Source organism: Lagopus leucura, unplaced genomic scaffold (assembly GCF_019238085.1).
Source record: "Lagopus leucura isolate 7727_CA_CO unplaced genomic scaffold, USGS_WTPT01 Super-Scaffold_1, whole genome shotgun sequence".
In the NCBI taxonomy this organism is placed as follows: domain Eukaryota; kingdom Metazoa; phylum Chordata; class Aves; order Galliformes; family Phasianidae; genus Lagopus; species Lagopus leucura.
Genome location: NW_024962250.1, coordinates 197,611 through 223,371, shown reverse-complemented (window position 1 = coordinate 223,371; position 25,761 = coordinate 197,611). Strand labels below are relative to the sequence as shown.

General features: G+C 40.9%; 1 protein-coding gene across 1 annotated transcript; it reads right to left on the bottom strand.

Moving 5' to 3' along the window:
• Window positions 1-1,279: 1,279 nt before the first annotated feature.
• On the bottom strand, window positions 1,280-24,714 carry TPCN2 (two pore segment channel 2). Its single transcript, XM_042865795.1, has 25 exons — window positions 24,645-24,714; window positions 24,347-24,411; window positions 23,400-23,476; window positions 22,454-22,631; window positions 21,971-22,087; window positions 21,108-21,214; window positions 20,379-20,451; window positions 18,469-18,568; window positions 18,097-18,162; window positions 17,368-17,432; window positions 15,810-15,907; window positions 15,085-15,166; window positions 14,059-14,145; window positions 13,513-13,632; window positions 13,364-13,423; window positions 13,149-13,277; window positions 12,520-12,569; window positions 11,425-11,524; window positions 10,515-10,586; window positions 8,039-8,112; window positions 7,599-7,689; window positions 7,404-7,486; window positions 6,144-6,225; window positions 5,742-5,827; window positions 1,280-5,043 (listed from the first exon to the last, which is right to left on the bottom strand). The coding sequence occupies exons 1-25, from the start codon at window positions 24,712-24,714 to the stop codon at window positions 4,965-4,967; spliced, it is 2,211 nt and encodes a 736-aa protein (XP_042721729.1). The 3' UTR covers window positions 1,280-4,964.
• Window positions 24,715-25,761: the final 1,047 nt, after the last annotated feature.

Sequence of the window (25,761 nt, the reverse complement as noted above, 5' to 3'; positions counted from 1 at the left end):
GCCCAAATTAAGCCTTCTTACCACAAGAAAGATATGCCTTCTGTGCTTGTCTTACTAAGAAGCAAACACAGACTGGTAGAAGGGCAGCACATTACTCCTCTTATCCAAAGAGGTTGGATAACTAGAAACAAGATTAAAAGGAATCAAGTAGGGAAAACTGCATCTGCAATGAGGATGCAGTGAGGCACCTAGGGGAAATTAGGTTGATTATCAGAGATGTAGCACACACAACTAAATTTCACCTCCCTACTTGACTAAACAGTGGATATTTTTCGATATCCCTCCCTGTAAAAATTTTCTTTACTGTACACATTTGTAAGCCATTAGCTAGATTCAACAGCACACGCTCTAACAACAAAAGCTGAGTTTGTTACAGCCATGGGAATTCTTTCCAGTGAAATCAGAGAGAGGTGGGTGGGACGGGATCTCAGGGACCAGCAGATGCTTCACCATCAGGGCAGGTTCACAAACATACAAAGCTGGAGCAGAGGGACTCCTAAGAGGCTTTCCTAAGAGGGCCTCAAGCAAAGGGAATCTGTGACCTCCCAGATTCCATGCCCACAGTCAGCAGCAGCTCCTCACAGCCAGAAACTCTTTCTAACGAAATCTGAGCAATGATTTGTCCTACCATCAGCGCAACAGAAACAGATCACCTCTCTCACATCATTCATAGCTTTTTAAACAGCAAATACATGTGCCCGTTTCTTGTTTGCCTGAACAAATCACCTCCTTCAAAATCTTCCCAACACAGTTCCCAAATCCCTTATGACCTCTGTTACTATCCTGTAACAAATGCCTCCCCTAACTTGATTATTTTAAATGTGGGGTCCAACACTGGAATGCCATTTCAAGACTGGAATGCCATTCCAAGACTGGAATTCCAAAGCCAGTTACAGCAAAGTACTTTTCATTTAATCTTTCAGATACCTGTAAGATTTGTCCTCTAATACCACTTACTCTCCCATGCTGTATTTTTTTAAAACTGTAATAGTTTGCCTTATTACATTAGCCAAAATTGCGAGTGGAAATCTCCTCTAGGTTATCAAGGTCATTTGGAAACATTCTGTGCAGTACTTAGAGCTGAAACTGAAACCAAGTCTCTTCCCTCCCCCACTCCAAATTATTTCTACTCAAAGTTCACATAATAAATGTCTCCAAACGTTTAGAAGACTGCAGATTAAGTCCAAACCATTTGATCTCCCCTCGGGCGGAAGGCCTGTTATTTCAAGAAAACTCTAGGGAAAGCAGAAGTCATCAACACGCCTACAGAAAGAGCACATGCAGACACCTATATTTATTTCCTTTTCAATAAAAAGCCAAGACAGATGGAAAGCTGAAATGACCTCATCTGACTAAAAGAACATTAAGCAATAGCAGAAGTCACAGTAATGCTACTTACAGATGCTACTGCTTACGGTACACAGACAGGTGAAAACAAGATTTAAGATACTTTTACTTTACATTTCACAGTTTACTAATTGATAGTCCCCACCAGTGCAACATAGAGAGGTCAAGAAAACAAGCCTTGTGTAGTCTACTCACATAATTCCTTGAAATCCAAGAGGGTATTTCTTCTTCCATCTGCAGCTTCTGCCCAGTTACTAGTTATGCTAGATGCCCCATCTGCAGCTTTTGAAATTTCTTCATACATAAGCATGCTATTGAAACTGACTGTTGTTGCCATGCTTCTACTGAAACAGAGAACATTTGAATTCTCTCTTCTCTCTCCCACCACCCTTACGTCTTTAAATAGTACAAATTCGTAACAGGTGAGGAATAAAAAACACCTGAGGAATCTCCAATTAGCCAACATGTTGCTGATTAAAGCCTCCTTGGGCAACTAGCAAAAAAATCTGTGCCTGATTAACAAGGCAAGGTCACCTGCTGCTTACTTTGTTTCCTACATGCTCCACTAAAGCAACTGCCAGAGACAGTACCAAACTCAAGACGACTTTAGCTTGACCTGAAATTGATTTTGTCCTGTTCTTAAAAAAATGTAACCTGTTTCAAAGTAACGTTATGGGCTCTGACATATTTTGTGCGAGATCTGTCCCACCTGAAGAAAGAAAGGGACAGACGCTTTAGCAGTGATAGGACAAGACAAAATGGTATCAAACTAAAAGATGGGAGGTTTAGGTTGGATATAAGGAAAAAGTTTTTTTTATGATAAGGCACCAGCACAGGTTGCTCAGAGGGGTGGTGGATGCCCCATCCATGGAGGCATCCGAGGTCAGGTTGGATGGGACACTGAGCACCTAGTGTAGGTGTGCCTGTTCATTGCAGGGCAGTTGGACCAGATGGCCTTCAAGGGTCCCTTCCAACTCAAACAGTTCTGTGAAGTGCTATGAGAACATATATTGCGCTGACCCTCACAGGGAGAACAAGGAAGGAAAATCCAGTTTGCAGATGCACCAAAGACTAAAATGAAAATGGAAACCGTGCTGCCCAACATCCTGACTTAGTTCCAAGGAACTATTCACCTTAGAAGTTAAGCATAAGTACCTACAGATAATGCTAACATGTGCTTAGAAACAAAGAATTCTGTAGCTATGGGACATGGAAAGAAAACAAGCCACAGGAATCTTTTTAACAGTTCATACTTTCATATTTTAAGAATAAACCTTTTTAATAATACAAACCTCAAATTTTACCCAGTTACATTGTCATGATTTATACAGTTATTGTGCAAGACTTGTGGTCATTTACATCTTTCAGTACAACTGCCATTAGATTTAATATTAACTTCTAATTAAATTTCCCATCCATTACACAGCTGTGACACATGAACAAGACTAAGACTATTCCCTTCAGAGTGCCTTCTTCACCCCATGCACATGTGAAGACTGCATTGCAGAAGCACTGGTGATGATAATTCCACACCAATTCATGTTGCTTTGGTAGATTATGGTGGAACGTAACGGACAAAGAAAAATCTTAAGAACAAATAAAACAAAACAGGATTGAAGCTTGCAAGCCAATAGGAAAAGGTCACCAACTTTCTGGCCAGGCAAAGTGGTTTCCATTTTCATTTTTGGACAAAAGTCCAAAATGAAAAAGATGATGAAAAAGAGTAAAAAGGTCAGCAGATCATAACTCCATTAACAGTGCCAATAAATTGGTGCCTGTGATTAAATCAAGCTCGAAAAAGCAGAAGTCATCCTGACAAAACCAAAATCAAATACAGAAATGTGGTGGTGCTTTTTATCTACTCGTTATAATCTGTGTTCTAAGTTCGCAATAGAATATAAGCATGGTAATGCCCCCAAAAACCTGTGCAATCAAGTTACTCATTGGATTATTAAGGGATTGAGATGAGTAAAAAAAGACAACAGCATGGCTTAAGGTGCAGAATTACAGAAGTAAAGAAAAATTGCTGTGTGGCATAGAGCTCAGCTGAGACATGTCATATAAATATGCAAACAAGACACACGCTTTGTCTAAAGCACAAGGAAAATCAGTGATAAAGAAACAGACAAGGACTGCCAAATAACTTTTAAATAGTGCAATAATGCAAAAATACACTTCTGAGCTTGTTGTACCATTGTCCCAGATTCTCTCCTGTATTATTAGGGAAACTAGAAAAAAAAAACGATGACAAAACAAGAGGAAAAAGTAAATAGGATGACTACTTGGCACTTTCTATGTTTTGTTATCTAAAAAGTATCAAATAACTCCTAAGCTCATAGGCGTTTTAGAGCCATTTACCTTCCCCAGGCCTTTGCCAGGTGCTGAGAATCACTGTCCATTTTAGCGACAAGTGACTCAATGAAAATTCAGTGCCTCAAAGTAGAGTTTCATTTTCACATATAAAAATTTAAATTGGGAACGAGAGTATTTGTGACTGTGATTTACTAGCTATGTGACAAAGAATCAAACTTAAGCACCATTTTTAGAGAAATACTAAGGGGTAATGAGAAGCACGTAAACATAACTTACTGTTAATTCTCAACTTTAGATACACTGACCAAGGTACTTACACAGGACAAATTACTCTGGTACAAAGCAAGTGGCCACAAAGCCACAGCAACACTCAGAGGAAAATCTGAACTGCTATGCACTTAGATTACCCCACTCAGCCTTTTTTTGCCCCCTTTAAAAGGGAGACTCACAGTGACCACGATGCTACATCTGGCCAAAGTTCACCCCCCTCAGCTTTCTTATGGAACACGATACATTATAAAACAGGATTTAGAAGATAAAGTTAAAAAGAAGAGTTCACTAAAAAGCAACATGAAAATATTTACCCTAAAGGTGAGCTCAGTCTTATCACACTGAAAACCACAAATGTAATTTTTCCATTCACACTTACTATTGCTCTCAAGGCAACCAGCATGGTGCAACCAGCACAAACCCTCGATCAAATGGAAGAGGTGTGAAGTAGGCACTCTACATGATTAAGTTCAACCACAGTTGAACTTAATTGTGTTCTGAAGTGATTAACACCTGTAAATTTAGTAAGACAGGCTGGTGACATGTTTCAGTGAAAACAGTGCTTCAGTTTCCCTACAGAAAAATGAAGGATTTTGCTCTGGCCCTGCCTAATCCATTCACCAACTGCAGGGTGCAGCCCTCTCCACACTCCCCTTCTAGGAAAGGCAGCTCCATTTTCTTGTGCTTTTCAAAATAGTAGGCTTAGTGGTTACAGAGTCCATATTTTAAAGTGCACTGTCCTTTTAACACACTTTCCCTTCTTAAAAAAGAAAATAAAACTTTCTGATACCAACAGTTTATAAAAATAATAGCTGCAATACTCCTCTAAAATTGCAACTTAAAATCAAGTTGGAATAGCAAGGATTCAAATATGAACAGTTAAAAACATTCTTTCGGCAGAGAATTGCCAAGCAAAGCCTTACATATTGCCTTGCAAGCCTCTCCCAGCAGCACCTCACAGAAAATCCATTCTATTTCTTCCAGCTGACAACCTCAAAAAACAGAGGTCTAAATAAGTCCATCCTTCCCACCAGTCACCTACATAAGTGCAGGTGTGGATGTTGGTGCAGCTTTTCCATCAGCTCTTCCTCTGTTGGTTCTTCCAAAACATCTCTACAAAGAGAAAGCACGGGTTGTTAGGGACAACAAAGGGAACTTCTCAGCAGTTGTTGCATCTCAGTGTCCACACTGCGAGAACACGTGCTCGTTCCATTCTTGAAAAGTGGAATTAAAATTACAATAAGTTGATGCTCCCTAAAGATGCATCTACTTGCCAGTGATCCATCCTTTACAGATGTGTCATGGAAACCAGCAGCTGTTTTCCCATAAGGAGCAGGGAAACAATTTCCTGCACATAGTGCAATACAACTGAAGGTCAGTAAGTTTGTTTTCCTGAAAAAGCTCCCAGATGAGAGCATGTTCCCAACGCTACTATTGAATATCCAATGTGCACCAGAAGTTCTACGTGTTCATGATCATCGAGTATCAGCTCACCACCCACAGTGTCATAATAAGCCAAGAATGTGCATCAGTTTCCTCATCTTCAATTTCTTCTTCCCCTCAGCACAGCTCCCCCTACTTCCAATACCTCTTCTCCCACCACAATCTTGGCAGAAAGCATATAAAGGTTAGGCTCACAAGTCAGCTTAAAACAAGTCCAACTAGAGCACGTACTGAGATTCACCAAGGTAAAAGATGATACAGTTTACTTCTGAGGAAGGAAATTAAGAGAAGTCTTGTACCATCTCGCAACGAGCACCAAGAGAGAAACAGAATAATCTAAATCAATCACCATGCCCAATTTAATTCACCTGAACATTAGTTCTACTGTCCTCTGGTATTCAATATCTGAGAGAGACTCCCGATGACAGCGACGGTCCCACTTGTGAATAAAGTTCTGGAAGACAAAAGCAATGGCAAAAAACTGACACCATAACACATCTTCATAGTGAATCAGCTGTAATGGACAAACATTCACATCCAACAAAACGCGGTCAGGCTTGTGACAAAGTTTCAAAATAAAGAAATGCGCAATTGTCTGGGGAAAAGAAAATGCTTCCTGAACATCTGGGGGAAAAAGGACAGGGAAAAAAGATCAAGTGGACATGCAAAACCAAACCAAATTTCCCAGAAGGTTTTCTGGGCTCTTTTCATTTCCCATAAAGATCATAACCTTTTATCAGGATTTAACATCAAATAATACTCCTTCTTACCTCTAGAAGTAAAGCTATGAAGAGATTAACCCATATGACAGAGGAGATCAACCACCAGGCTACAAAATAGATCTTTGCCCACCTGCAGATCAGATTAAAGGAAATAAATGAGTCTGTGGGTCTATGATAAAGTAGACAGCAAATAAACTCAGCCTGGAAGTAACCAAAGCCAGAATGAAATCACATTTTTCCTTCAAAGATTATACTACTAATGTAAAAGAAGATCTGGATCTAACAACAATCTTGACTTTTCATTCAGTTAGCCTAACAGATTTTGTTCCCCAACTTAACATACCTAAAGAAACCATGAAAAGAGAGGGGGGGGGGGGGGGAAACAGTCTAGGAAAGGATGTTATGGATCACAGAAAGATCTACCTAGGATGGTATGGTATCCTTTGAGTGGCCAACAGCAGCAGGGAATGGAACAATTGCAAAAACACAGCAAAATACCTACAAGGCTACCCCTTAAGTGCTCTTCATCTCCAACCACTTGCACTTTAGAAATTTATTGAGCTAGAGGTGGATTCTGTTCATTTCAGATCCCAAGAGACTTCTCTCGTGACTTCTCCAATCATCACCAGACCACATTTAACACTTAACACACCTAACAGCTTGTAAAAAAAATGCTCCATCTTAACCACATCCTGGGTGAAGAATCACTTCCTTCTGCTTGATTCAAACTGCAATATTTGATATGTGGATGAAACCACGACTCCACAGAAATCAAACAGCAAAACTCCCAAGTTACTGCACTGAAATGTGACCAGTCAAGGATCGCTGCAGCAAGCCAACTCAGAGGCTATCCTGCTAACTCAAAATTCCCATAAAACAGTGCAATACAAATGAAAGATATGCCCAAGATTCTAAGCCTACCAAAAGTTATTTACCCACAGAGTAAATACAAAAGCAACCTCAAATAAGTTACTGTGATTCACTTACATCTCTTCTGCACAATTGACTCTACAGTGAGAGCCACCCAGCAAATGTATGTTGCAAACCTGTTTATAATTCACTTTTTTTGGAACAAGAGAACTATCAAACCAGTTTAGAATACCTTCTAAACACGATCATAGTTTTTGCAGCAGCAAGTCATTGAGTTACATAGTTAGTAGTTTTCCCTACAAACCTGGAATTACCCAAAAGAAAAGTAAGAAGCACCTCTCTTTATAAGATTATAGGAACTGTGCTATCTGTGCAATTCTCATTTGTTTACAAGCCAAATTGATACGACACTGTATCAGTTTTATTACTGCTACTTACGGACTTGAGTATCTCGAAAATGCTTCCAAAAAGACTTGCCAGTTGTTCACTACCATCACATCCCAAAGAGTCACTAACGCTGCCTGAAGAGAATGAGGAAAAGAGAAGCTGAGTGAATGCATCACATACTTCAAAGCCTCGGAAAAAGAAGGACACCATCAGGCAGAGAGAGAAGGAGAGCTAAGACCGACTCACAGCAAAGTCATCAAAGTTGTTTGGCCAATATTCCAGTTGCTCATAGGTCCCACACTGCAAAGTGCCGTTGTTATATGTTGTATTAACAAGACTGTAAGAGAATGATAGTCTGATATGAGCACAGCTATCTACATACTATACCTCAAAAACAAGATTCCTGCAAGTACCTTGCAGAAATTTAAGTATCTCATTTGGGCAGAAAACAGAGGAAATCGTTAAACTAAGTATTAAAGCTACAGCAGGTTAAAAATTTTGAGTTTTAGGTGAGCTTTCTGCAATTCCAATACAGTAAGAAAAACTGACAGAGTAACAAATGAAAAAAGTCTGTGTGATTAATGCAAAGACAGCTTCAAACACAAGGACAAAATAAAAACCTCAGAGTCACAGTTTTGCAGATGCACTTGAAAACTATCCAGTACTACTTTGAATAGTAATATTACCTGACATTTCCCAGAGGAACCACAGCACCTTTAAACAGCATTATGCCAGTTATAGCAAATGCATAGAAAACCACCTGGAAGGAATACATTTAGGCATTAGTTTTGAATATTTCTGTCACTAAATAAGAAAACAGTGCAATTTATACAGAATTCACCTTAGCATCACAGGCAAAGGGCAACAGTCAAGAAAAATGCCTGGAACTTTTTGAAATAAAAATACTTAATACCTATACTTTTTACAAATTATATATATATTTTTATATATAATATATTTTTATATATTATATATATATAAAAAATTGTTGCTCTTACTTTTCAAAATCCCATTTAACTTTCAGTTAAAAGTAAGTACAGAGCCCTTTGTTTTACAACCGCTTAAGACAAGATGAGTTTACAGACTGAAGTGTCTTTAGTCACATCTCTGTGTTTTGCTAGAAAACCAAGTGGAGAAGTCCACGAAGAGAAGGAAGACTGCACTGCTCTTTTTAGACATCACTGGAGTTAAGTTGAAGCTGTCATTCCACAGCCTACCAGAAGATGGGGCATATGGCCTTGCAATAAAGTTGACTTTAGTCTTTGATATTTTATCTAAGCACATGGATCATCTCAGAAAGTAGCTAATGAGTTATACTACTTCACCAGCACAAGCTTCAGGAGAAAATTTGTTAAAACTTTTAGCATCAGCTAATGATATACTCAGATGTCAACACAACAGAAGCTCAGTGGCAGCTCCTAATGCCTCAAGTAAAAGCAAGTGAAATTAATGGAAGTGGCAAATGCTATGGTACAACTGCTTGCTTCATCATTAGTGAAAAACTACAGTTCACACTCCTGGCATGATGGACATTTTGCAGTGGATAAGAACCACTTCATAAGCATTACATCTTACATGCATAAGTAGGGACACCAGACTGAAACACTAACGGATAACCACTAAAGAAGAACTTGACTCTAACTACAAGCTCCTGCCATTGTAATTATGACTGTCAGGAATCAAAGGATCTTCCAGCAGAACACTAAGCCCATGTACAGCTGTAGCAGTAGCAGCACAGCTTTGGGATCCTGCAGTAAAGCACAACGGAGCTCACCCAAAGACTGCAACTCCATAGGGCTCTGACATTTGGCAACTCAGCTCCTGAAATATACTTTGACCTATCATAAAAACATAGAATGGCTTGGGTTGGAATGGATCTCAAGGATCATCATCTCCAACCCCCTTGCCACCGGCAGGGTCGCCAACCTCCCCATTTAATACCAGACCAGGCTGCCCAGGGCCCCATCCAATCTGGCCTTGAACACCTCCAGGACTGGGCATCCACAACCTCTCTGGGCAGCCTTTCCAGCACCTCACCACTCTCTCTGTGAAGAACTTCCCCCTGACATCCAACCTAAATCTTCTCTCCTCCAACTTAAAACCAGTTCCCCTTGTCCTGCCTCTATCTACCCTTGTAAAGAGTCTTCACCCTTTTGTAGTCTCCCTTTAGATACTGGGGAGAAAAAAAAAAAAAGAAAAAAAAAAACTATTAAAAAAAAAAAACTATAAAAGCTAACATCTCAGTTGGCACACTCCTGAAGCATCTCTCAGTTTTATGCATAGGTCCCAACAGGATATATGACTTGCATAGCAGAACGAAGTTGTTACCAATTTATCTTTGCACAAGACAACGTTATTTTAAATTGCAACATAACCCTCTCCAGGACACAACTGAAGATTAAAACCAAGATTAGCAATGACAGTAATTATTCTAGGATAAAATGAGTGACAAGCCAGTTTTTATTTTGATATACAAAAAAAACTTCTGAGACAATACCTAACATACAGCAAATCCTTGGTCTTTAACCATTAAATTTAAGTATCTTAACAAAATAAAACTAAAATATTATAAAAATAATGCCCCACAAACTCATTTGCTCTGCCAGGAAGACTGTTGCAAATCCAGAAACTCGGGAGTTAGGAAATGCAGCCATGAACATCATGTGCTGTGACACAACCTTTAATCACACATTACACACATCACACACTCTTTGAGCATGACAGCATGGACTTTCAGAAATCCCCATGTCCAAACACACAATATCTCAAGATCTTTCCAACTCAAAATGATTTTAAAGTTGTTATGATATCTAATTTTAAGATAAGCAGATCAGTGTAAGGAAAACCAGGCTGCTTCTAGAAAACAGGTGATTTTTTCAAAACTGAAGTATCCAACCTGAGACAAGTACTTCAGGAAAGTCTTAAATAACCTTTTAAAGTGTGATCCTAAGAGACACTGGTAGCTGAAGTTGAGGCACACATTGTGCAGGCCAGAACAAAACAGCAGCTTGTTACAATACTGAAGAACTGCCTGATTTCAGTGAAATGTTAGAAGTCACAGAAACTGACATCCAAAGGCCCTGGTTTACTTCCTCACTGCCCTTCTTACAGATACCAGCATAATAAAGAGAATGTGCTTGACACTTCTGCATCATGACTTACCACCAGGATTCCTGCAAAGGCTCTCAAGTTTTTTACCAGGTCCAGCAACGTAGTAACAACCAAAGACATGAACTGAAACAAAGCAGAATTTTATACATATTACATTTATCATGCTACCAACCTGCATGAAATTATTTTTACTAGAAGGAAAACTGAGGTCTGTCTGAACGCAGACGATCCTTACAGCGATAACTGCGTGATTTATGAACAGAGCCATGCTCCTTTTCATAAGCAGATACCAAGCTAAATTTTAGGTATGCTCAGATACAGTGACCTAAAGGGCTAGGTGTAAGACCAGAATATGGAGGAAACAAGTTCAAGCATCCCACAGCTCCAGAGAGACTGACGAGGAAGCATTTCTAGTCTACAATTCCCACCCACTGACGCTCTGATGACATAGATTTCAAGCCAATCTAAGTGCAGGATTATAACTGTCAAAGTGATTTCAGATCATGAGTGCTCTGTGTAACTATTCATAACTGGAAAGTGAAGAGAGGAACTCCTCCCAGACAAGCTTCTGCAGGATCAAAATGCCCAGCAGCACCCAGTGAGAGCCTATCAGCTCCTGAGTACAAAGTTCCCTAAGGACTTCATATCAAGTCACTAGTTGAGGCTGAAGCCCAACACAAGCTGTGCAAGAATTTCTGGATGCGTTTCTCTACCCATTTTATAATGTCAGCATCAGCTACAGCAACATCAACAGGACTTCCCTACCACGTCAGTGGAGAAAACCAGCTAAAGAGGGTTTGTGAGGTGCTGTGCAATTGTCTGGACAGTTGGAGTGCAGACTGAAGAATTACACTCCCATTCAGGTGAGACAGAAGGAAAAGCTAATGCACAGCACTGGGAGAGCCTTTCACAAAATTTGTAATTTGATAAAAGATATCAGAAGTGTGGAGGAATAAACAACCTTCATATTAGGAATGATCCGCAGGAACCTGAACACAATTAACATGTTCACCAGTCGCACCATATCCCACAGGGATAGCAGGCCCACAAACTCTGGTCTCCTAGGGAAGAAATAACATATCAGAGAAACAGCCCACTACAAAAAGACATCAATGAAGTTACTGAGCCCTGGCTGAAGTTAGTCTTCAAAGAAAGTATAAAGCTGACAGATTGCCCAGTCAACACTCTTTCTTATGTATGTGTTCTATAGACAGTATCTATACACTTCAAATCTCAGCTCGAGCATTAGCTGACTTTTACACAGGCATGCTGGGTGCTCCTTGCTACAAGCGTGGGCAGGTGGTGGGGGAAGGAAAGATAGCAGTGACAAAACTCCTTGGTAACAGATGCTAGATCACAATTTGCATCACAAACATTCAAGTTTAGCCTTAATATCATCTAAGACAGCACCACACAGAACACATTCTAGAATAATAGTAGAAACCTCAGTCTTGTCTTTAAGATGCTACTTAATCTGCAGATGTAACTGCAATTGTGATTAAAGGATGTATCACAGAACATGATGTTAGTGCCATCCAGAACCTTCTGGGCCGAAATCTGTTTGTGGTGATGGAGAAAATAACTGGTGCTTCAAGATACTGTTAGAGTGCAAACAGCTGTCCACATTCAAGAATCACCCTTGAAAGTAAGACTTACAAAGTCCTCCAAATGTTCTTTGCTTTTCTCTTCTGATATGGCTGTACATGTATTTTAAAAATGGAAACAATCACTTCCATGGTTTTAATGATGAAAAAAGATTAAGATAATTATCCAAGAACCATTTGGACTTAAAAAATATACATACAGAAAAAAAAGTCAGGAGACCTGTGCTTTCTGTTCCAGTACACATGAACAGCACCATGGCAATTTCTCTACTAAACTTTGCAACGTGAAGTTTAGTGACTACAATAGGGAAAACTTCTACTAAGTTTGGTGAGTTATGCACTGGGCTGATAATTACAGCAGAACACCACAAGTGTGCATGAACATGCACGTATATTCCCCTGATCCAACCCAGACACCTAAGACAGTGTAATGGTTCAAGGAGATTACTTACCAACCAGGATGAGGAAATCCATATTCAGCAAAAGTTGCAATCTCCAAAACCTTCAGACAGAGAGAAAGGAAAAAGAGTAAAAAAACCTTTTTAAACTTGGTAATTTTGAGGTTTAAATATTACTTACCTTTCTCAACAGAAAACATGTTCAATAGCTTTAAGCCACTAGTATGACTCTACTTATATACTCTGGTATTGCTATATTTGACAATACATCCAAATTAGTCCTAAGGTGACACACAGAAAGATACTGAGTGAGTTACACTGTGTAAGTTAGGTTTCAGGGTTTTACCAAACAGATTTAATATCCTGCCACTTTATTATTCAATAAGTGATGCTTAACTACATTACAGACATCCTTGTGAGCAGAATGCTTCCAAATAACATTAAAAAGGCTGCCTGTAAGAAGCTCAACTTTTCCAGCAATTTCTCCAGGAAAGGGACATTCAAAGTACCATTCCAAAGCACTCATGCCACTGCAAAACACAACACTGGCTCAAGCTGTTCAACTCAGCACACCAGTGTTCAACTAGGAGCAATCCTACTGGCATCCTGCTAGATCTTGCAACTCAATATGACCCTAAACAACAAATCCAGGAATACAGAAGTTAACAACAAAACAAACTTACCAGCAAAATTGTAGTTAGAAGTCCATCAAACCTATTGCTCGGGTATGATAAATATCTTTTCAAGCCCATTGCCAAGATTTTCAACAACATTTCCATCAGATAGTATATGATGAAGAAGCAGTTGATAGTCTTCAGACCGCACAAATGATAATAAAGATTAGAATTAACCACATTAAGGGAACAGCAATATCCACAGAAATACTGCTGCATCTTACCCCCAAGAAGAAGTCATCTCTTTCAGAAGGCTGCTTATCTGCATCCAACACCAAAACCACCTTAAATAACAACAAATCTTCCATGAATCCACTGTTTTACTGCTGAATTTTGCAACAAGAAAAAAAAAATGTTTTTCTCTCTTACGTACACAGATAGAAACAATGTTTGCAAGGGCAACAACATTTCCCAAGTAGCCAAAGTAGGGATGGCCAAAGGCAAACTGCATTTTCCGCATGAAATGGGATCGGTACTCTGGACTGGGAGGATGCTGAAAAGAACACAACAATTACACTGAAAGGCAACACAAGGATTTTAATAACAATGCAGGGAAAAATAGCCCAGTTTCAGATTTAAGAAACATACCTTTTCAAAGCAAAACTTTTCAAGTCCATTTTAATTAGGAAAGCGCTTTCAAGCTCTAGCTATTATCAGCAAGAGATCATCTCCAAAGAGCAAAAGCATTGGCGATCATGGCACAATACAAGATAAGAAAGGGAAAAAAAAAAATCCAACCTCTCCAATGCCTCAAGTGGGTAAATTAACCAGGCTATTAATTGCATATATTCCTTCCACCACTCCCATCATTTGTCTCCCTCAAAGAGAAGGAAAGATCTTAGTTCCACATAAATACAGAACTGTTCAAAACCATACTACCTTATGACACTCTGTAAATAGTGATGAGGTACATACGTACTTGTTTAATGGCATCCTTGTCTAGCTCTTCAAAGAGCCACTGGAACTGGGCAGCTGACAGCTGGTCACAGGAACATATTTTGAGTGACTTCACATGAAAGAGAAAGCCAGATCAACATCTGCATTAAGTGCACCTTCAGGAAGTACCACCACTCTCAGATTGGATTTGTGTACTTAACAAACAGTGCAGTCTTAATCACAGAGCAGAGTGCTATTTTCAGGCAACTCTGTTTACACAGCCCCTATCCCAGACAATGACAGAAAGCAACATGTGTATCTTCACAATGGATCCAGCCAACTGCTGGCACACCATTACCAACAGCTCTTTGTTGACCCCTTCTCTTGGCATTAGTTCATAACATCTATCTCCAAGACCTCCTCCAATTTGGTCCTTAAAAAGCAATAATATTTTTGGAGCAGTTTTTCTGATACCATACCTGTAACTTTTGCATCTTGTATCTCCTGCTGAGCTAATTGCTCTACCTAAAAACTGCAGCGCAAACAGCAACATTAAGGCCTTAGATAAGCAAAACAATTCTTCCTATAGCCTGACATAAGTATCAGAACTTAGAGGAAGCAATACAATTACATACACCTCCCCATGTTCAAATGGTAAAGATACACCAAACTGTAGGTAGCAGCTCCAGACCACAGTGAGAGAGATTTTATTTTCAGAGATAAACCAAAGCAAATCAGAATTTTGGCTCTGCAAAATAAAGTCTTCACCTACACCACCTATCAGTGAATGCCTTCTTCTTCAAACCAACCACAGGAGTGGCAGTCTTAGTTTGAAATCATTGGAACTAAAGCTGTTACTAGGCAAAGACCAGCACATAAGCAGACACTGATCTGGACTCAGCTCATGCTCATAAAGAAAGCAGGACAGAAACAGCTGAAGACTACTGCTCCTAAATCATTGCTGTGATTAAAAAAAAAAAAAAAAAAAAAAAAAAAAAGAAATCAGCTTCCATAACTGTCCCAGCAAGAGTTTGACAGCCTCCAAGGATTAAGAAGATCCAGCTCTTACCATCATGATTGCTTGCCTGCTGCGAGAATCCATTTCAACTTTCTGCAGCACTTGAAGCAAGGCTCCAGCACTAACATACGACCTATCCAAAAGAAGATGAGCTTAGAGGATGGGTCCTGAAAGAGACATCTTGCCACTGAGACAATCAATAGTTCTGGTTTTGTTTTCTTCTTTTAAAGCCAATAAAATTAGAAGCAGTAATGAAAAGAAAATATCCCATAAAAGTCCTAGACAACTCACTATAAAAACCCACTTGAAGAATGGAATAAAAAAAAATAAGCAAAACTGTTGTTTTTCAATGAGAGATCTTCAGTTCACACTAGTTCTGTTTCTGAAGAAGCAAACTTGCTTCTTAGTGATACGAAGTAAAACATTCAAAGGTAGGCCAATAGTCATGTACAAAGAAGAATGGAACTCATCCAGCTGGTGAAGGGGATCTCTGGCTACACAGCACCCCTTCTCAGGAAGCAGCCAAGGCCCAAGAGATGCTCCTCCCTTCAGCAGCTGGCCCTTACTTGAGCCCAGGATGGCTCCACCCTGGGCCCTCTCCTTCTGGTTGCACAGGGAGCACAGGTGCCAACAATTTGCCAGTGTCCCCTGGGCCAGCCATACCTCTTCACCAGCTCAAGCCATGACCCTATCAGTTTCCTGCATACACTGAAACAAGAGCTGAAAATTTGGTCTTTTCTGCTGGGTGCACTACTGCCTCAATATCCACCACTCACTGTTCTGCATTAGCAGGAGTCTCTTTTAGGGAAGAAAGCACTTCAAATGCAGCCCGGATTCCCAGCCGTCTTCTGAAGAGGGAGGACTGAACGGATTTCTGCACAAGAAAGACACCACACGTTAAGAAGATAATAGGAGGCAGTCTGCTTAACACTGGGAAATTCAACCAGATCGTGGAATCATCTGAGTTGGAAGGGATCTGCAGAGATCACCTAGCCCAACTCCCCTGTTATGAACAAGGATAAATGGTATGATAAATGAAACAGATGACACAAATGTCAGTTGGCAAAGCCAACAGCAAGCTTCACAGAAGGCCTTGTCTATCTAACTCAATCTGTTTCCAAGAAGTCAAAATACTGCTTTCTTTCCCTTCCTGCCAAAGTCCTCATTATCAGCTACTAGATTTGACTGTTAAGATACCAGACAGACACTCCCACAGTTTAAGGGGAATTGTTGAAGGATCAAAGGTTGAAATCAGCAAAGTCCAGTCCTACCAGAAGGACTTGCAGACCAACAGGAAAACCCAGCTCAGATTGCACACTGATCCTCTGGCACTCTTGCAGTCTTATGACTGGAGAAGAGACTTCCTAGCTCTCACTCCTTACAAGAACTCTGTACAAAGGAAGGAAGAAACCAAGCAGACAAGGCTCTAGACTTCAAGTAAACACAGTTTACTTACACAATAGGAAAATGCTGCTCATTCTAAGCCAGGGAAGTCATCACCACACTGGTACACAAAACAAAAACACTCACCAAAACACAGCCTTAACCCATTGCCCAGCAGTTCAGCTGTGAGACAAACTACATTTGTGTAACACAGCCTCTACCTTATCCAGTCATTTACTGGAAGTAGTAAAATGAAAGTTCATCTTTGCCTATGCTCTCCCTTCTTTTTAAAATACACTTGCCTCAGCTCACTGCTCTCATACTGCTAAACTATTCTACCTCAGCGAGAAACCAAAAGAACTTACATCTGTTTCCTACTAAGGAAATCCAGAGCATTTCCATCTGGTGTACCTAATACAACAGAACACACTACACAGCTTGTCAATGAAGGAGAAAGAACCTGTAACGCTCAGTTTCACCACCACCATAGCTAAGTTCCTTCCACAATTCGTGGAATCAACTACAGTAACTTTGTCAGCTTTTACTTCTCTTATAGACACCAAGGTCAGCAAGTTGTTTTTAGTGAGGGCTTCTCATACTGTGCTACTCTGAGAAATTAAATGCTGGGCTTTGCAACAACAGCTATTGAAAAAGTACAGTCCCTTGTTCACCGTTTCATTATTGTTCTCATTCTCGTTTTTCTCATATGCTAGTCACAGCTGCACATCTAAAGCATACATAAACACGTGATTTTCTCATCCAAAAGGCATCAAGCTACAATAGCACACATGGGTAAAAATACATACATCAGTTTTATGAACCTTTCTCATCTTAAAACTGTACTTACTATTGGATTGGCATACTTCGATACACAGGTAAATCCACAAACACCCAGGATTTCACAGCCGTAAGGTTACAGTAGAACACAGATGTTAGAGAAGTTTTACTCACCAGAAGGTACCCACGAAACTGGTTGTAGATTATTGCTGTAAGTAGGTTCATCAGAAATAAGTTACCTTTTGAAGAAAAAAGTGACCAGAATTAGTGGGATAGATGCTTGTTTCTCAAAGATGCATCGCATTTCTCTGATTCTAGGCCAACAACTATTTAATTCTAAACATTTTTACATCGTACAGCATACAACACAATACTCAACCTTCTCTCACACCAACCAAGAAAAGAATCAGCTTCGACAGTAATCAAGAGACATTTCAATCACGTCTCAAATGAGAGGCAGCCATTAGTTTTCAAAAGACAAAAAAAATAAGATTCACAAACTTCACAAAACTTTCCCTCCTAAGATAGAAAAAATGTCAGTGTATCACATGAGCACTGCAAAGAAGTTTCATATGTGCATATAGCAAATCACACATAAGAATTCAAAAGACCGTCTACTTGAATTTCTCCTCTAAAACTAAAGCTTAACATTGTACATGCAGTTGTGTATCTGTTCTCTAATGATAAGTTACAAAAAAAAAAAAACTGAACTATTTAATAAGAGCCTTTTGTGAAACCTATCTTGCAAGACAGAACATGGTCAAGAAATAACGATTTTTTAAAAAGCCATAAAGGAAAACTTGTGATGAAGCTCTCTGAGAAAAATAAACCCCTTTCCAGCTGGCATGCATCAATGTCAAAGCTACACTCCATTTAAGTTCATGAAGACAAGCAATGACTTACCTAATACAGTGAAGAGTATGAAGAAGATGGAATATGCTCGGTTCTTAGAATAAGCAGGAATCATTACTGCAACAGATTTAATTAAAAATATATATATTATTAATTTCATATTTAAGAGGATAAAAAAAAATAAAGGAGATCTCTGTCAATTTTGGACAATTGGTAAAAGCTCTCATACAGCTCCACTGCAGAGCTGTGTATATAAATTAAAGCACAGAAATACAAAAAATCCTGAGTAACTTCATGCACAAATCATCTTTGCAGAACCTTCCTAAGAGCTTCCAGCTGCAAGAACAATTACAGCAATCTGACAATATTTCACTGTTCATTGATTAATACAGACAAGAGTTATTTCTGAAATGGAGTGCTCACCATCAGGGTTATTTGCTGTAGTCAGCAGGACCAGCAGTGATGTCAGGGAATCTGGCAAATTCCGAAAGTAACCCACCCATTCCTTGTCCTGTTGACCATCCTAGTGAAAAATGCTCACTGTTATCAGAGAAGCACTTAGAATCACTAAGACCGACTCACCAAGAAAATGATACATACACAGATAGTTTTAGTCAATAATCCATTCCTTATGCACACAATTAGATCTGCTATGTGGAAGAAAACACAAGACAAGCATAAAAACTAGGACAACGTAGTGGTCCTGCAGGAATACAGTGCAACCACTTATTCACAGTCAATAAAGAATAGCAAGCTGAGAGAGACAGGAGGCTCCAAACAAAAGTTCCATCCATCACCTCAAATCCAGTGGGGACCATAAAGACATGAGCAGATAGCATGGGGATCTAAAGCTGCCCTTGATTGATAGAAAAAGCCAAATGAGAAACGTCAAGGGTACCAGAGCAAGAAGAACTCTAAACACGACCTAAATAAAACATATCACAGACTGTTCCCATATTCAATCCGAATTCACATAAAACTCAAGCAGAAAACTGGAGCTGCTTACTTTTTATTCTAGCTATACAATGCTGTACCCACTTGTTTTTTTTCCAAGTTCAAGTAGACACAGCTACAAAAGATGCAGAGTGCAAACAATACGAACATGAATCACACACTAGAGAATAAACAGCCATTAACTCTGCTGAGAAGAATGGAAAACTGCACCTCTAGGGCATATATGCAAGGCAATGTGCAAATCTAGAGGCCAGAATTTTATTACTAACGCACCCTTTGAGCACACTGCCTGGTTAGCTAAAATTAGTATGTATGGGTATCAGGTCAGAGAATCTAAAAAGGAAAAATAAATAGCTCTCTCTTTTTTTTTTTTTAAACTTAAGTGTATTTTGAAGTGCCTGGTGCAGGTATATAAAATGTATTCCCCTCTGCTGGGAAAGATTACAACTGAAATTATAGGTGACATGGAAATATAATACAGAGATATTGGATTCAACTAAGAAAAGGGAAAAATAGAGCTCTACTTGTAATTCCAGAAATTCTGTAACAGGAATTCAAGGAATTTGCTGATCGTAAAAAAGACCAGAAGCTCAAGAACAAACTGCAGGAGGAATGAAGGCTCAGTAAAGATTAAGGAAAGAAGTAAGATTACTGCAAAAAGTACATAACAAGTCTTAGTGATCATACAAACAAGGCTGTGGAAGGCCTTATAGATGGAAAGGAGTGCAGTACAAAGAAGGATACATAAAGATACAGGAAGCTTAGGAGAAAGAACACCCCAAAAGCACTTGAACACAAAAGTGATTTTAATCACACTTCAAATAAGCTTTCGGGAAGTGAGAAGAGAAACAAAACAAAAATAAAAACGAAGCCACAAAAATCAGAAGCCAAAACATCAGAAAAATGCAGGCAAAAACCTACCAAGGCAAGGCCAGGGATACCAGTACTGCAGATAGCTTAACATTGCAGTAAACTTAACTAAAAGCTAGATAAGGAAAGAAAAGTGAAAAAAAAAAAAGAAATGTGAGATAATAGAAACAGAAAGCACCAGGATTAAGAGCTATGGACACAGAACAGCACAGGTGGTTTCAACAAAAGCAGAAAAGTAACGTAAAGAATTGACTGGAGAATTGTAAGAAGCTGCTCTACTAGCAGACTTTAAGCTTCTCACTTGTGAGAAAAGCATCAGCACCAAGAAGTATGGGACCATAGAAAAAAGTATTCTGTGCAACTTACATCTCTCTAAATAGACTTCAAACTCATCCCAGTGGGTCTCTCCCAGGGAAACAAGTTTCACCAGTTTGATTAGAAAACCAGACATGCAGCTACACGAGTAAGCAGAAAAGCAGTGAGATCTACACACCAATACAGCTGGTTACCTTTGTTCGAGCAAACAGCAGCATGGCAAACATGGTAAAGAGAGACAGATGAACAGCGAGTAGTAGAACAACACTATTGGAAAGAACACATCATGTGCATTAATATCAACGTCATCCTTCATGTCCTTTGCTAGAGATACACAAATACCCAAGGATATTTTTTAATAAACTACATGGAGCTAACAGAAGACCATCCAAGCTTTGATTGGTAAGAATCACACTTCTTCAGAACTCCTTAGCATGAACTTAGGCAGTTTTAAGGTCAAAGAGATCCTAGCATGTTTTTCTAAAACCATTTAGAAATGAAAAGCCTGAAGTAAAGCATCCTGAAAAGAACACAAAGCACCTTGCTGTGTGGTATTCACGGGAGAGGGACACCTTTGTGCCCTACCCATACCGCCCCAAGAGGAAACATTACAGTAATATGGCACAGCCCTTTGCCCAGCTGATGACTCAGCTCTTCCCTTACAAAAGGGCTGGACTCAACAGAATAAGAAAAGGGGAAAAAAAAAAAGAAAACCACTCGATCAGCATCAAAAAAATCCTCCTTGTCACATCACATGCATTCTTGAGAACTCTTACAGAATACAGGAGCCACAGAATTACTACAGCTTCCCATCCATCACTACTTGATCTCAGAGACCATTTCAAGAAAGCTACTGAGGCATCACACTCCAAAGGGTTGCTACAGACTTACTGTGAAGGGATGCTTTCTGTGCTGTTACCTACCTTGCCATTTCAGGCAATGTGCTGTTGATACTTTTTAATGTTTTCTTCATCATCGAAGAATTCTGAAGGAGAAAGAAAGGACGAAGAATTCTTCTTATTCTTACAGTCTGCAAAACAAAACAGTGGATCAGATGCTGAGCTCCCACGAAGTATTTGTGGTCTTAAGTGCATGTTTGTCAAAACAGATCTAAATATACATATATAAACCAGAAAAAAAAAAAAAAAAAAAAAATCAGTGCAGCATAAAAGGCTGTTCTCAGAAGCTAAATTCTGTCCCACCAAAGTCAAAAAAGGCCTAAAGGAAACTCTACAGACCTCCTTTTAAAAGAAAAACTGTTTATAATTAATGGTCTGGTGAGGCTATTGAAATTTCAACTTGCATTTTTAAAGAAACCTAACTTTACTGCTGGGTAAACATGACAAACAGGTCAAGCGATTGCATTTCTGCATTTTTTGCCAAGATCCGTTTCAAGAAGTGAATCAATAACAAGCTGCTTTCATTAAAAATAGACACACATCTTGAAATTAGGGTTTGGTTTCAGTTTTCAGCTGTTTTTAAACATATCACGGTCTGCTTATTACACAGCAATTTCTGCCTCTGACAAGGCTTAGATGCTGATATTCCTTAACATACCCAAAAGCAATTAAGCTGTCTACATCTCAGTATTTTTATCATATTAGCATTTTCTTAATGCTGACTGCAAGCGAGCAACAATAAATTCGATCCAGTGTGACCCATCTCACCCCTCCCCTTAGCTCTCCAAGGCATCACACAGCTGTGCATCCCTCTGCAGCTTCTCCTCCTTGCCTCACTGCCCAGACACACTGCACAGTTCCTGCAGAAAGCAGCAAGCACGTCTTACCTCTGTGCAGAAAAAGCTCAGCGACACAACCCAATCAGTAAGGGAAATAATTAACGTCAGGATATAAGCCATCAGCCACTTATTTTTCCAAAATTCTTCCCATCCAATTAAGTAACTCTGGGGGAGGAAAAAAAAAAAAAAAAAAAGCAGCACAATAACTTAAAACAAATTCCAGCACCCTAATGAAGTCTGCACCGATTGCTTTTCAAGTATCCCCAGGTTTACAATTGTGCTCTTTATAAAGAGCTCCCGGCAATCAAAGAATGCACCAATAATAGAATTTTCCTACAAGTCTTTAACTGACATCAATGGAACGGACAGGGGCACACAGGCCACGCGTGGCAAAAAGTTCATTCAGCGAAGTCATTCCAAAACAAGGATCCAAAGAACAGCTCTGTTTATTACAAAGCCCAACTTCTACAGTCTCAAACAAGCAGCCAAGCCAAAGCCATTCACTCAGAGGCAGGTGGAAGCGCTGCTCACCTTCACAGATACATCGATCACGAAGACCAGGAAGCACAGCAGCTCGATGCTTTCGGTCAGGCCGCACGGAGGATCCCACGCAGGAAGGCGGTACCGCACATCTGATGTGACAGTAAGTGAGGATGGTGTTTCAATGAAAGCCAACGCCAGGATTATGGTAATGGTGAAGCTCAAAATCCTGCTCGGGTAGAAATGAAAGCACTCGCAATGCAGCACCTGAATAGCATGATTTACATGAACTGCAGTAAGGTTGTAGTAACAACAACGCATTACAACAGCAACTGCTGACATTCATATAGCCCTAGGTGGGGTGGTTTTGAAGCTAACAACAACAAACAGCCCTGCTAGTATTTAATAAGGTTAGAAATTGATATTCAGAGAACTAACACACACTGCTGGGCATCGTACCAATAATCCATCATGCAGCAGTCCTATGACTGTTCCAGAGAGCCACAGACTTTGTGAAATGATGAGTTGGAAGGGACCCTTAGAGCCTATCTGGTCCAACTTCCCTGCAATAGACAGGGACACCTACAGATAGATGAGGGTGCTCAGAGCCCCGTCCTGCCTGACTCTGAGCATCTCCAGGGATGGTGCATCAATCACCTCTCTGAGCAACCTGTGTGCCAGTGCTGCACCAACTTTATTGTAAAAAAACTACTTCCTTACATTCAGTCTAAATTTCCCCCCTTGTAGTTCATAACCATTTCCCTTTGTCCTATCACAACAGACCCTGTTAAAAAGCTCATGCTCTTCTTCACCACATTTTTGTACACCTTGCTGCTTTCCACTCCTATCTCATCTACATGTACTCATTGTTTGCTTCCTACAGTGTGTTCTAAAGCATAAAAGGACAATTATTTAAGTATTCTTAAAAAAAAAAAGAAGAAAAAAAGACTAAGACTTATTCCTGACCCAAAAAGCACAAACAATAACAAGTTCTCACCACTGGCAAATTCTTGAATAATACCAGCGATACAGCCACAGGGATTTAGAGTCCACACGGTGATTTATAGATCGATACTGTAGGAAGAAAGCAAAAAAAAAGATCACTGAACCATTACACATGGTCTGCATCACAGACAAAAATAAGGTTGCAAAAATAAACCATACCTTCATCAACAAGGCTTGAGACAAACCCAATTTCACAAGAAGATAAAGAAATTACTGCATGAGTTATTGTTAAACTAGCACTCACCAATGACTATGCCTTGACTACAGCCAATGTGGGCGCAACGGGAAAGATTCTACTGAGGTTTTCTCAACCTAAAGATCGCTCAGTTATTGGATAACCAACGTGGCAGCACTGCCCTTGCTACATGTAACAGCAGCTGGAGCAGCTCACAACTTAAGGTTCCACCTGCTTGCCAAAGAGGCCCATACACTTGGTTCACTCTCCAGCACTCCTTCCATTCACGGATCTTTTGCTTCGTCCCTCTAAAAAGCCGTATGATGCACACAACTGTGAAAATAAGAAGCTTCAACCTGCAGCTCTACACAAGGGGAATGGAGACTTCCATGCATCGCCAGTGCTGCTCGAGCAAACAGTTCCAGCTTCTCCATTGAAACCAACCTCAAAGTTTGCCAGCTCTGAAGCTCCGTAACCATGTTTTGAGGCAAATCACAGTTCTGCCCAGATGCTAGCTTAAAATAAATTAAAAAAAGGGCACATCCACCCACAAAGCAGCACAGTCAGCGCCTGCTGGGCAAACGGGAAGAGAAGGCGCTATTTCAACACAATTGCATTGGAAAAAAACAAAACAAAACACATTTCTTCTGGGCAGAAGCGCACTGGAACTGAGGTACCGCAGGGATCTGGGGTTCCGAGCCGGCTTTGCGGAGCACGGCAGCGCCAGGTGACAGCACCGTGTCGCACAGCCGGGTCGGACTTACTTGTATCGCGTCCTCGATAAACACCACGGCCTGGTCGATGCGGAGGTCCTCGGCAGCTCCGGCGGCTGCAAAGTTAGAAAGAAAGAAAGGATGACTCGCTGCACGCCGCGGGGCTAAGAGCCGACAGCAGCCGCACCGCACCGCACCGCACCGCACCGCTCCTCCTCATAAAGGACACAGAGGTCGACCCAAGCCGGACGCGAGACGCGGCACTCTAGGAAGCCTCCGCGACGGCGGAAGCAACCCGCGCTGAGCCGGGGCAGCGCGGGGCGGCAGGCCGCCTCCGCCACGCACTCACCGCCCCCCGCCGCCCTCCAGCTCCGCGAGGGCAGCAGCGGCTCCGTCTCGGCGGCAGCTCCCGCCTCCATCAGCGCGGCTCGCCGCTGGCCGGACCGGCCGGGGGGCAGCCGCCCTGCCACCACGTGACCGGCACTGCGCCGGGCAGAGGCGGAGCGCGAGCGCGGGCCGGTACCGCCCCTGAGCTGCGGGAGCGAGCGGCGCGGGGCCGGGGAGTTGTTGTGCGAGTGGCCGCAGCCTTTAAAGGTCACCCGGTCCAACTCCCCTGTAACGACGGGGGTCTGGCTAGATCGTTTCCCGAAAGCAAACGCTGAAGGAGGAACGAAGGGCTGAATCGCATTGAGTTTATTGAAAGGTGAATTGAGAGGAGGTTCCTTATAGTGACTGCGGGATGAGAGAGAAGAAAGTACTCAGGGAGTAGGGGACAGGCAGATAGCAGCGGATCTTGCGACCCTGCCCGTGGCAGAGGGCTGAAACTGGATGATCTTGGAGGTCCTTTTTAACCCAGACCATTCGATGATTCGATCATTCATTCTGCGAGCTTTGGTTTCTCGCTGGCTTCTCGACGATAGCAGATTCGTGTCGTCTTCAGCAGTTGCCAAATATCCGAGTCTAAAATGAAAAAAAGAAGCCAAACAGTGTTTAGGAAAAGATTGGTAAAGCGAAGTGTCCTTTTAAACGTCCACTGAAGCTGAAGTGGGCTGAACTTTCCTGGTGGTGAGCATTCGGATTTCCTGGGAAAACACAGCAAATTGCCACTAGCCAAAGAAAGGGCAACATGGGGGTCTGTGTGCTCATAGCCATTTTGGGAAAGACCCAAAGCTTGGGAGCCAGAACCAGTTCCTCACAGTGAAGTCCTGACTTGGGTCCTCAGGTATCGGATAATCTCTGAATCTGCCCTGAAGATTTTCATTAGCCTTTGCAAGGTTTATTTCCTCTGAAACGCCTAGAAACAGAGCAACTGTTGAGACCTCAGCTTTGCAGTCTCAGATTTGGCCAACATCAGACAAGGCGTTTAAAGTGCTTGTTCATTATGCAGCACATACGCTTTTCCTCTGGGGTGTGCATGACACCATCATTTCCTCCTCAAACCAAGCTTAAAGGGGTCAGATTTAGAA